The sequence below is a fragment of the Bison bison genome, unplaced genomic scaffold (assembly GCF_000754665.1).
Source record: "Bison bison bison isolate TAMUID 2011002044 unplaced genomic scaffold, Bison_UMD1.0 scf7180017858770, whole genome shotgun sequence".
Lineage (NCBI taxonomy): Eukaryota > Metazoa > Chordata > Mammalia > Artiodactyla > Bovidae > Bison > Bison bison.
In genome coordinates, this window is record NW_011489342.1 from 1908606 (window position 1) to 1920219 (window position 11614).

Genomic DNA, 11614 nt, shown 5'->3' on the forward strand with positions numbered 1-11614 from the left:
CCAGAGCCCTATCCATAAAAGTCAGCCAGGAGGTGGCACACTGCCCCCCAGTATGGGCCCCCCATAGCCCATGGCTGACACAAGAAAAATAGGCCCTCTCCTGGCTTAAAGGTGGAAGCAGCTCTGGGTCAGTCCATACTCTCATCTCCCTGCGGGAGGAGCCTGCCCGCCCCCCACATCCTCCCCTGCCCTTGCATGTGTCCCTCACTGCCTTTCTCCTGAGAGCACACCCCCGACAGATTACATGTGCCTGACCCTCCATCTCAGGCTGAGCTTCCAGGACACTGCTTCTCCAAACTCGGCCTGCAGCCCATCACCTGGAAGGCTTGTTAAAATACGCTGCCGGGTGTCACCCCCAAAGTTCCAATTCCGCAGGTCAGGCAAGCTGTGTTCCTAACACATTCCCAGGCAATGCACGTGCTCCTGGTCCAGGGAGCAGAGTCTGAGAATAGCTGTTCTTGGGACTTTGACCTAAGATAGAAATCATTCACAAGTAACAGGCAAAGGGGCCAGAGGTGTCAGGATTAAGCCATGTAGCACCCAGCCTGCCTCCCAGTCAAAACCCTGCAGCTGGAACAGGAGATCATCATGCCTCCAGCAACAGATCCCCGTGCTCAGGGCTGGAGGAGAATCTGGGTTGCTGAGCCCTGCCTGTATCATTTTACTACAAGAGCTCAGAGGAGCCCACAGTCCAGGAGGGACTCCCATGGCACAGGAACCCAGTTTGAATGCTCATTCTCTACACAAGATGAACATCAGGGGTCAGCCAAAAAGACTGATTGCTGGATCTCAGATAAAGTGAAAGTTTGATCTGGACACATCCAAGGCCATGTGTAAATGGAGGATGAGGGGCTGACAGAGACTGTGGTGGTTGTTTTTGTCCCTAAGTTGTGTCTGATTCTTTGCAACCCCAGGACGGAGAGCCCACCGGGCTCCTCTGTCCAAGAATACTGGCGTGGGTTGCCAGTTCCTTTTCCAGGTGATCTTCCCAACCCAGGGATCAAACCCATGTCTCCTGCATTGGCAAGCGGATTCTTTACCACTGAGCCACCAGGGAAGTCCTCAGAGATGGAGACAACCATAAAGAGCAGTCCATCCAATCCCTTCCCTTACAGACAGGAGCACAGAGGACCAGAAAGGGCTGGAGATCTGACCAAAGCAGACATTCTACCTGCAAACACAGGAAAAATAAGCGCTCGATTTAAAGGCAAGACAACTGCTTTTACTGTCCTCAGAGAATAGCCGTGAGCAATCCTATTACATGGGCTCTAGTAACAGTCCTGGTGTGAGAAACAACCTCTTCACGGCTTCACTTAGACCCTGAGGCCAGAAGAGAAGAGAATTGATGCACAGTTGCATCACAACAGCATCAACAGGGCCTGAAATAAGAACCACAGGACAGCTGACTGCTCACATCTGCAGATTCCAGACACAAGGTCCCTGACTCACAGGCCACAGGGAGGCCAGTTAACAAAGAAACACAATTGGCTTGATAAAATATATCCCGACAGGTGGGCAATGGACTGTGCCCCAACGTCCATGACCTAACCCTGCTTCTTCCACCGTCTTCCTCATTTCAGGGAACAGCAACCCCATCTCCCGGTTGTTCAGCCAAAAACTTTGGCGTCATCCTTGCCTCTCTTTTTCTCTAATGCACACATCTAATCCATGGGCAAATCCTGTTGACTCAACCACTTACAGGTTCCCCTTCCACTCAAAAGTAAAGCCTTTCCATGAAAGCTTTCCTAGGCTGAAGTGGGGCAAAGCCAAGAAGCAATGACCTTAGGACACATCTTGTTAACAGGGGCACAGAACAAACTGAGATCAAGCCCAGAGGCTCACGGGCACAGAGCAGAGGGTGGTTCCGGGGGAACGGGCTTGGTAGTGCCGCTCTGGCGGCTGTTCCCGGGGAAAGCTGCCTTTGCAACGACTCAGTGCAAAGCACTGATCACTATTTTCACTTTTTGTCTTTGCCTTAAAAGTGAAAATCCTCTTTGGATTTATTTTGCTTAACTAATATAGGTCTTTAGTAAAAGTGAACTGGAATGAAACTAAATTCAAAAAGCAGAAGATCCGTGTGTGTGTGTGTGTGTGTGTGTTTCCTCTAGCTCATGTCTCATCACCTTCACTGCCACTACCCGATTCAAGCCACCATCAGCTCTCCTGAAGACGGTTGCATCGCCCCTGCCTGTTTTCAGCCTTGTCTCCTGAACCTATTCTCAACCCCAACCAGCAACCAGAGGGATCCTACTTAACACAAGTCACCACATGCCCTGCCTCTGCCTAACCTCCAAAGGCTCCTCCATCACCTAGAGGTAAAGCCAGCACCTTCAGAGGCCTCCAGATCCCCCTGCTCCCTCACCCCCTCCCTCTCCTCCTCTCTGCCTCTTCTGCTCAGCCTGAACAAGCAACCCCAGGACCTATGCATGGCTGCTCTCTCTTTACATTTGCTTTCAGGGATCAAAAGTTGGTTCCCTGTCTTCCTTCTGGTCTCCTCTCATGCATCTTCTCAAAAAAGGTTTCCCCAGCTACCCCTTGTAAAATAGCAGCCCCAAAGCCAGGGCTCTCCATCACACTTCCTTGATTTATTAATACTTTTCCTTGCAGCACACATGTACATTGTATATTAGCCTGTTGGGTGGATATGCTGGCTGCCTCTCCCCACCAGAAGTATACACTCCACGAGAGCAGAGACTTGGTCTGTTTCATCCACATGGAATCACCAGTGGATAGAACTGTGTCTGGCACACAGGAGCCTATCACAGGTGGAGTGCTGGCAGAAGTTAATCAGCTCTCCAGGGTGAGTGAGGGGGATGCTAATTTGCAGCATTTGCCAATTTTCTGGGGCTTCTCAGGTGGTGCAGTGGTAAAGAATCTGCGTGCCAATGCAGGAGACACAGGAGACACAGGTTCAATCCCTGGGTCGGGAAGATCCCCTGGAGTAAGAAAATGGCAACCCACTCCAGCATTCTTGCCTGGGAAAATTCCATGGACAGAGGAGCCTGGTGGGCTACAATCCACGGGATCACAAAGAGTCAGACATGACTAAGCATGCACGCATAGCTAAACATGGTTCAACTACTCCTACCATGACCAAGTTCAAGCTACTAGCTTGACATCAGACATGGCAACAATGGGCTCTGTGAGCCAGGACAAGCTGGCTATAACACACTATGGCATTCATTAAAGAGTTATTAATAAGTTAACTGAATAAATGAATATTTCTGTGAATTGATGTGGATTTTTTGAGGACTAACTCCATGAACTAGGGTCTAAAGTCAAGTCTCTCTGAAACCAAGGGAATTGCTGCATAAGGAATAGGAATGTCATGTGTTGACTGGTGACAATTGTGTGGGAGGCTTATACTGAGAACAGGAAGGGTCATACACATTTTGAGCAAAAGCTCTAAACATAGCCAGTGAGAGTAGAGCTTATAGAAAGACTGTAGGACCCTTGCAAGAGCTCAAGTGAGTCATCTCCCCTCTGCTCCCTGAGCCCTGCTCCCCAACTGCCAGATGAAGGGCTAGGATCCTAAGGACCTTTCTACCCCTGACAAACTATAAGGTTAAGAATTGAGACAGATCCTAAAGCAGCATCTATTCCCCTCTGCTTTTAAAACACCCAATTGAAAATATCTTTTTTAAAAAAAATTCAATGAAATTAAACTTGAATTTCATGGATTCCCATCATTCTTTAAGCTTGCCTTCTGGGAAAACATTCACTGTCCCCAAGGTGACATCCATCAGCGTTCAGGAAATTCACAACTGCCCTGAGCTCACTGGACACACCACGGCAGCCCCAGAGCCAGACATCTTCTCCACACCTAATCCCGGAGCTCCCAGGGACTGACTGGGCTTTCCTGGTTCCCTTCCCACAGGTGACCCACATGAAAAAGAGAGACATTTATGACAGTCAAACAGGGGAGAATGCCTGGAAAAGGTGAAAACAACACAATTTCTTCTGGGAGTGGTAGAAAGGGATACCTGAGAGTTTAAAAGTAAGCACTTTAAAAATCATAAGGAGACCAAAAAAGATTTTAAACACTGCAAGAAAAAAACAGTTGCCCTCTGTAGCAGGCAGGTTAATGCCCACCCCTAATAATGCTCGTTTCTTAAGTTCTGGAACCTGTGGTATGTTGGGTTACGTGGCAAGGGAATTAGGTTCCAGATGGAGATAAGGTTGCTGGTCCTCTGACCTTGAGATCAGACTATTCTGGATATTCCTGATGGAACCCAATGGAACCAGAGGGATCCTTCAAAGGGGAAGGAGGAGGCAGAAAAGGGAGAACCAGAGAAATGGGAGCCTGAGAAGGACACAGCCAACACTGATGGCTGGGAAGATGGAGAAACGGGCCACAGAGCAAGGGAGGTGGGTGACCTTCTGAATCTGGAAAAGACAAGGAAACAGATTCTCACCTGTTGTTCAATCACTCAGTCGAGTCCACTCTTTGCAACCCCATGGACCATAGCACGCCTGGCTTCCCTGTTCCTTCACTATCTCCTAGAGTTTGCTCAAACTCATGTCCATTGAGTCAGTCATGCCATCCAATCTCTGTCATCCTCTTTTCCCCTAGAGGCTCCAAAAAGAACACAGCCCTGCCATCACCTTGACTTTAGCCCAATGAGACTCAATTCTGATCTCTATCTTTCAGAACCTAGATACTGCTGCTGCGGCCACTGCCATGGGTTGAACTCCCAAGGGAGGCCAACAGTGCTTTTTAACTTCCTGACCCTGATTACACCCATGGTTCCAAAGGAGACTGGGCAAAAAGTACACGGCTGCAGCTTCCACAGCCCACACACATCTGGAAAACATAAGTGGAAGACAATTCCTATTTTCAAACATCCGGCATGTTGTGCTTTGAACTAATATGCAGAAAATCAACCACAGCATGGTACAAGTGGCCATGAGAAGGCCCAGGGGTTCACTCTGACAGACTCAGACAAATGACCGGCCACCGTACCCCGAGAGAGTGCTGTGAGCACCATGCGTGAGGCTGCTCCCAACCAGACTATCAACCTTCCCCAAGTGCCACTTGGGGAACTGCAGGCTTCAAACAGTGAGCTCTGGGACTTGTAAATAAAGAATTGGAAGATATGTTCTTAGTACTGCACGTGTGGTTTATAGAGGGCCTACTCTGGGCCAGGCGTGTAGGTGATAGCAAGACATGCGAACGTGTAGAAGAGGCAGAGTGAGGCAAGGGTTACAGGATCACCTCGGTCAGGGCCAGAGTCCCAGCAGATCTGACTGATGGTGAGAGAAACACACCAAGGCAGTCCTGATAAGCCAGCAACAAATGACAGGTGGCCCCAAACAGCCACAACCCCCACTGTGAGAGCCCAGACGATTTACACATTTTTAAAGTATCTTCTAAAGTCAAAGGACACCGGAAAGAAACAAAATCAAAGCAGAAAATAGTTCCTTCAGCAACTGAGTCAGATCTCAGGAACCAGGGTCAGAAGGGGCCTGACTGCACAGATATGCATGTTCCCTGACATCTCAGCAGGTCCTGTCCTCCACCTGTCCCCTCTCCCAGGACACACACTAACACCCCCGCCCCCAGGTATAACATCCATGGCCATCCCTGAACCTGATGTTGCAAGGCCCAGCAAAGGCCCCCAGTAGCCACCTTCCCTCCAGCTTCATTAGGCCTCAGTGATGGAGCATGTGCCATGCCTATGAGCCAGGTCTGCTGTCCTCTCACTGCCCCTTGTCAGTTTTACAAGAACTACATATGCATACAACTCTCTACCTGAAGAGTTCACAGGATCTTATACACACTAGAACTTAGACCTATGTTTACTGAATTGAATAAAAAAAAAACAAGTGATGGGCAGACAGAACTGCTGGAGAGGGGTTGGGAAGGACAGGAGACAGTGTCCTCTGGGATTTATCAAGTGGGATTACTTTGGCCCTGGTTTCAAACCAAGCGTGCTACAGCTTTGAGCAGTGTAGCTGCCAACAGCACAAAGCCGCCTAACGGAGGTGACTTGCATCTCCCCAGAAACTTCACAGGCTCCTTTAATCCTCTGTGCCTCGGCTTTCTCACCGAAAATGGAATAATAATTGCTGGGGAAGGAAGATGCTTGTTCTCAGCTCCCACAGTGTCCTGGGTGTTTGGAGGAAGTTCTACTGGTCTACCCCATGGACCTTTCCTCTCCTCCTTTGTATTCACTCCATCCTGAGGAAGGAGGTGTGTCTGGTCTGATTGGCTAATTGGGGAAAGAAAGGAAAGAAGAGCATCAGCTGCACCCTGTCTCCTCTGGGAGGGAGCTGCTCTTCCAGGGCCACCCCTCCCACCACGTGGCTTGGGCCTGAGATGAGGTGAGGAAGTCTGTCCCACGCTGGGCACACCAGGACTCGTAGTCTGCTGTGTCTTCTATCTTTCCATTATCAATCTCAGAGATGATATGCATTTTACCCCAATCTAGTTAATACCTTTTGTTTTATTGGGCAATTTGTTCCAAACTCAGGAGAATACTATTTAATGACAAACTCCCCTCTCCACCAGAAAAAAAAAACTAATAATATCCACCTCAATGGATTATCCTAAAGAGCAAATGAGATAATATACACATGTGTTTAGCATGGTGCTCAACATACAGGGAGTAAGTAGAAGGTAAACAACAAAGCTCCCAAAATGTTTACTGATATAAAGATCAACGCTGTGATCACATCACATGTTCAACACTCCTAGTTGTGCTTCCGGAGAAGGCAATGGCACCCCACTCCAGTACTCTTGCCTGGAAAATCCCAAGGACGGAGGAGCCTGGTAGGCTGCAGTCCATGGAGTTGCTGAGCGTTGGACACGACTTCACTTTCACTTTCACTTTTCACGTTCATGCATTGGAGAAGGAAATGGCAACCCACTCCAGTGTTCTTGCCTGGAGAATCCCAGGGATGGGGGAGCCTGGTGGGCTGCCGTCTATGCGGTCGTACAGAGTCGGACACGACTGAAGTGACTTAGCGGTAGCAGCAGCAGTTGTGCTTCACCTGGTACTGAGGGAGGGGCAGTGGCAGCATGCTGACCTGCCACCTCCCTCTTCCTATAAGACAAAGTTCATACTATCTTTCAAAGGTCCGATAACTGGTCAAAGGCCACAGTTATTATAAAGGGCAGAGGTGGTTTGCCAGTCCAGGTCATCAGACTCCAGAGTCCATTTCAGGCAATGCCAGATGCTGTAATAACAATAAAATAGGCTAGAGGTGATGGGGTGGAGGTGAAGTTGGTCAAAGAAAACCACTATGAGTTCAGAACATCTGATTGACAAGAAAGAGACAGTCATGAGATGGGTTGACAGCAGGACCTTTACAGCAAGGGGATGACCCAGTTCTTCCTCATGTAGAAAGAAGCTAGACATGTTGGGTGAACAGAGAATAAAGATCTGTATTGTCAATCCTAAAAGAAAGGAGAAGTAGGGAACTGACCCTACTAAGATAATAGGCTATAACTACAATGCCATAGTACTAAAAGCTATGGTCATGTGTTTTTTTTATTTAAAAAAAAAAATGAAACTCAGAGAGATCAAAGACAGATCCATGTCTACATGGGTGGAGAAGGAAATGGCAACCCACTCCAGTATTCTTGCCTAGGAAATCTCACGGACAGAGGGGCTGGGTGGGCTACGGTCCACGGAGTCACAGAAGAGTTGCACACAACTTAGCAACAACAACAACATCTTTATGGGAACTTAGAAAAGAATCAAGACAGCTCCATAAATCTATGGGGTAAAGAACAAATTGTAGAGTAGGTGATGCTAGGAAAACTGTCTTACTATTGAATATATGGAGAAAAATAAAAGTGAGTCTTTCAGCCTAACAAATACACAAGATTAAATACCTAAATGTGAAAGCTAAAATTATAAAGTTAATGGAAAAACATAAGAGAATACCAGCGAAATCTAAAGAATGAACTTAATAAAGAAAAATGCAAATCATAGGCCAAACAAGAAATTTCTTAATTATGTCAAAATTAAGAATTTCTGTTCAACAAAGAAGATAATGGACAAAGTTATGGGACAAATAAAAATGACAGAAGTTATTTTACAAAATCTAAAACTAATGAGAGATTAATATCTACCAAAAGAAAGTTAAATTCTCTTGGAGGAAGATAACATTAATCAGACAACATTAATCACTACAATTATTTCTATGCAATGTCTGGAATTCAATCAGTTCATCAATGCAAAGAAACAGGACAAAACAATCAAAACCTGAAAGAAAAACAGACAGTATCAATAAACCTATAGGTGATCCAGATATGGAAGTGACCAAACAGGACTTTAATATCACTGTGAATAATATGCTCAAGAAAATAAAAGATGGAGAATCTCACAAAAGACTGCTATTTTTTAAAAAGAAATAGAAATTATAAAACTGACAAATAATTAAATTAAGAATTTATTATATGTATTTAATAGCATGGCAAAAGAGAAGAAACATGAACCAGAAGGTAGAGCAAAAGAAAATATCTAGATTAAAGTAGAGAGAGAAGGAAAAAAAAGATGGAAAATATAGGAAAACATTCTTTCCCATCTAGTCTATGTGTAACTGGAGGGCCAGGAGAGAAAAGAGAAAATGGGATAAAAGCAATATTTGAAAAGATAATAGATAATAATTTCCAAAACTCATGAAAGATATCAATCCCAAGTTGCAGGAAGCTCTACATATCCCATTGTGGCTCAGCTGGTAAAGAACCCACCTGCAATGAAGGAGACCTGGGTTCGATTCCTGGGATGGGGAGATCCCCTGTAGAAGGGAATGGCAACCCACTCCAGTATCCTGGCCTGGAGAATTCTATGGACTGTGTAGTCCATAGAGTCACAAAGAGTCACACATGACTGAGCAGCTTTCACTTCACTTCACTACATATCCCAAGCAGAATCATCAAAGAAAACCATGCTGAGGCACATTATAGTAACTCTGTTGAAATCAAAGAATGAGAAAATCTTAAAAGAGGCGGGGAAAAAAGCAGCCAGAGGTAAAAAAACAAGACACACTACCTTCAAAAGAGTAATACAAAGGTAAGACAATGGAATGAAATATTTAAAGTCCTGAAAAAATAAACCACCAATCTAGAATTCTATACCCATTGAAATATCCTTCAAAAATAAAGGCACAATAAAAACATCACTAAACAAAAATTGAAAAAAAATGTAACATACCTGTTAAAGAAATACTAAAGAAAGTTAAGTTCTTCAAGCAAAAGGAAAATGCAAATGCAATAATTATTTCAACTAAAGCAAAAAATTATCAGACTAGATTTAAAAATCCAAATACATGCTGCCCATAGGAGATAAACTTTAAATATACACTAGACCATAAAGAAATCTCAACAAATATCAAAAGGACTGAAATCATAGAGAATATATTATGAACAATGTAGAAATAAGCTAAAAATCAACAACAAAAAGATAACCAGAAAAATAGCCCAAAGGCTTTTAATTAGTCAATACATGTCTAAATAACCCATGGGTCAAAAGAATAAATCACAACAGGAATGAGAAAATATTTAACTAAATTATATAATTATATAATGTATTAACGTGTGGGATACAGACAAAGCATTACTTGGAAATTTGTAGCTTTAAAAGATATTACAAAAGAAGAAGGCTGAGGTGGGTAGAAGGTGGGAAAAATGGGTCACCTGTTTTTGTTCTGCTTTGTTTTAGTTCAGTTTAAATAATTAGCTTTTAAAGGGGGAAAGCCTGGTAAACCCCAAAGGCTTTTAGTTGGCACCCTTAAATATGAACAAATATATATTTATGGACTATATGGAAAAGATATACCATAAAAACACTAATCGAAGGAAAGCTGAGGTAGCTATACCTAGATAGACATTAAGGCAATAAGCATTACTAGAAATGAAGAGAAATTTCATAATAATAGAAGTCTCTCCAACAGAAAGTTATAATAATTCTATATGTATATGTATCAAATAAACTAGCCAAAAAAATGTCTAAGCAAAGTAGGCCCAGCTTATCCATGGTCACAAGGGGACTTAATAGACTACATCGGTTTAGCTTCCCTTGTACTACCAATGTCTGGCACATATTAGATGCACAGCAAATGATTAAAACAGCAGTACTACAAACCAGGATGCCTATCTTATACCAGTCCTGCAGAAATTACTAGTGCTTAAAACACTGAAAGTAAATTACTAGTGCTTAAAACATACACAGGGGCTTCCTATGTGATTCAATGGTAAAGAATTCACCTGCCAATGCAGGAGATTCAGAAGACACAGGTTTGATCCCTGAATTAGAAAGATCCCCTGGAGTAGGAAATGGCAACCTGCTCCAGTATTCTTGCCTGAAAAATTCCATGGACAGAGAGGCCTGGCAGGCTACAGTCCATGGGGTTGTAAAGAGTCAGATATGACTGAGCACACACGCACTTTCTTGAAACATATACAACACATACAAACAAAAACACAATAATCTGAAGAGTATAAGATGGTGTTTACAGGCATGATGGGTTTTGGATTCATCTGTAAATTGAGGAATACCTTCTTGCTGGTTTAAGAATTATATAATAATATATGAAAAGTGGTATAGTGTCAGGCACTAAGTAAACACTCAATGGGAGCAGTTAATATACGTAAGAAATATTGAAAATAATTCTGGAATAGCAGTCAACAAACCCCCTAGAAATTAAAATCAGAAATGCCAAAAGGAAGAGGAGGAGGAAGAAGGGATAAAGAAGAAAAAGTGGCTGAGAATCAATAATTCAAGATACATATCAATAAAATAGAAAATAATAGCAAACTAAACTCAAAGAAAGCAGAATGAAAGAGTGAAAATCAATAAATTAGAAACCAAACCTACAACACTGAGGATGAGATGGTTGGATGGCATCACCAACTCAATGGACATGGGTTTGGGTGGACTCCGGGAGTTGATGATGGACAGGGAAGCCTGGTGTGCTGTGGTTCATGGGGTCGCAAAGAGTCAGACACGACTGAGCGACTGAACTGAACAGAAACCTACAAAGCCAAAAGTTACCTCTTTAAAAGAAAAAGCATATAATTCACAACCCCCTACTAAAACTAGCTGAGAAACAGAACACAAATTACCAGTATCAGGAATGGAAACAGAGACAATCTTGAAGACTGAAGACAATAAGAAGACATTATCAGTTCAGTTCAGTTTAGTTCAGTCGCTCAGTCGTGTCCGACTCTTTGCGACCCCATGAATTGCAGCACGCCAGGCCTCCCTGTCCATCACCAACTCCCGGAGTTCACTCAAACTCATGTCCATCAAGTCAGTGATGCCATTCAGCCATCTCATCCTCTGTCGTCCCCTTCTCCTCCTGCCCCCAATCCCTCCCAGCATCAGAGTCTTTTCCAATGAGTCAACTCTTCACATGAGGTGGCCAAAGTACTGGAGTTTCAGCTTTAGCATCATTCCTTCCAAAGAAATCCCAGGGCTGATTTCCTTTAGAATGGACTGGTTGGATCTCTTTGCAGTCCAAGGGACTCTCAAGAGTCTTCTCCAACACCACAGTTCAAAAGCATCAATTCTTCGGCACTCAGCTTTCTTCACAGCCCAACTCTCACATCCATACATGACTATTGGAAAAACCATAGCCTTGACTAGACGGACCTTTGTTGGCA

At 44.2% G+C, this 11614-nt stretch overlaps 1 protein-coding gene across 1 annotated transcript in view; it reads right to left on the minus strand.

Annotated features, from left to right (window-relative positions):
- Window positions 1–6416, minus strand: part of FAM188B (family with sequence similarity 188, member B) — a 91807-nt gene extending 85391 nt beyond the window's left edge. Inside the window, exons 1-2 of the mRNA XM_010829398.1 lie at window positions 6355–6416; window positions 5137–5247 (exon numbers count right to left, since the gene is read on the minus strand). Coding sequence (XP_010827700.1) covers window positions 5137–5247; window positions 6355–6416 — 173 coding nt within the window. The remainder of the gene's footprint in view (window positions 1–5136; window positions 5248–6354) is intronic.
- Between the last annotated feature and the right edge of the window lie 5198 nt (window positions 6417–11614).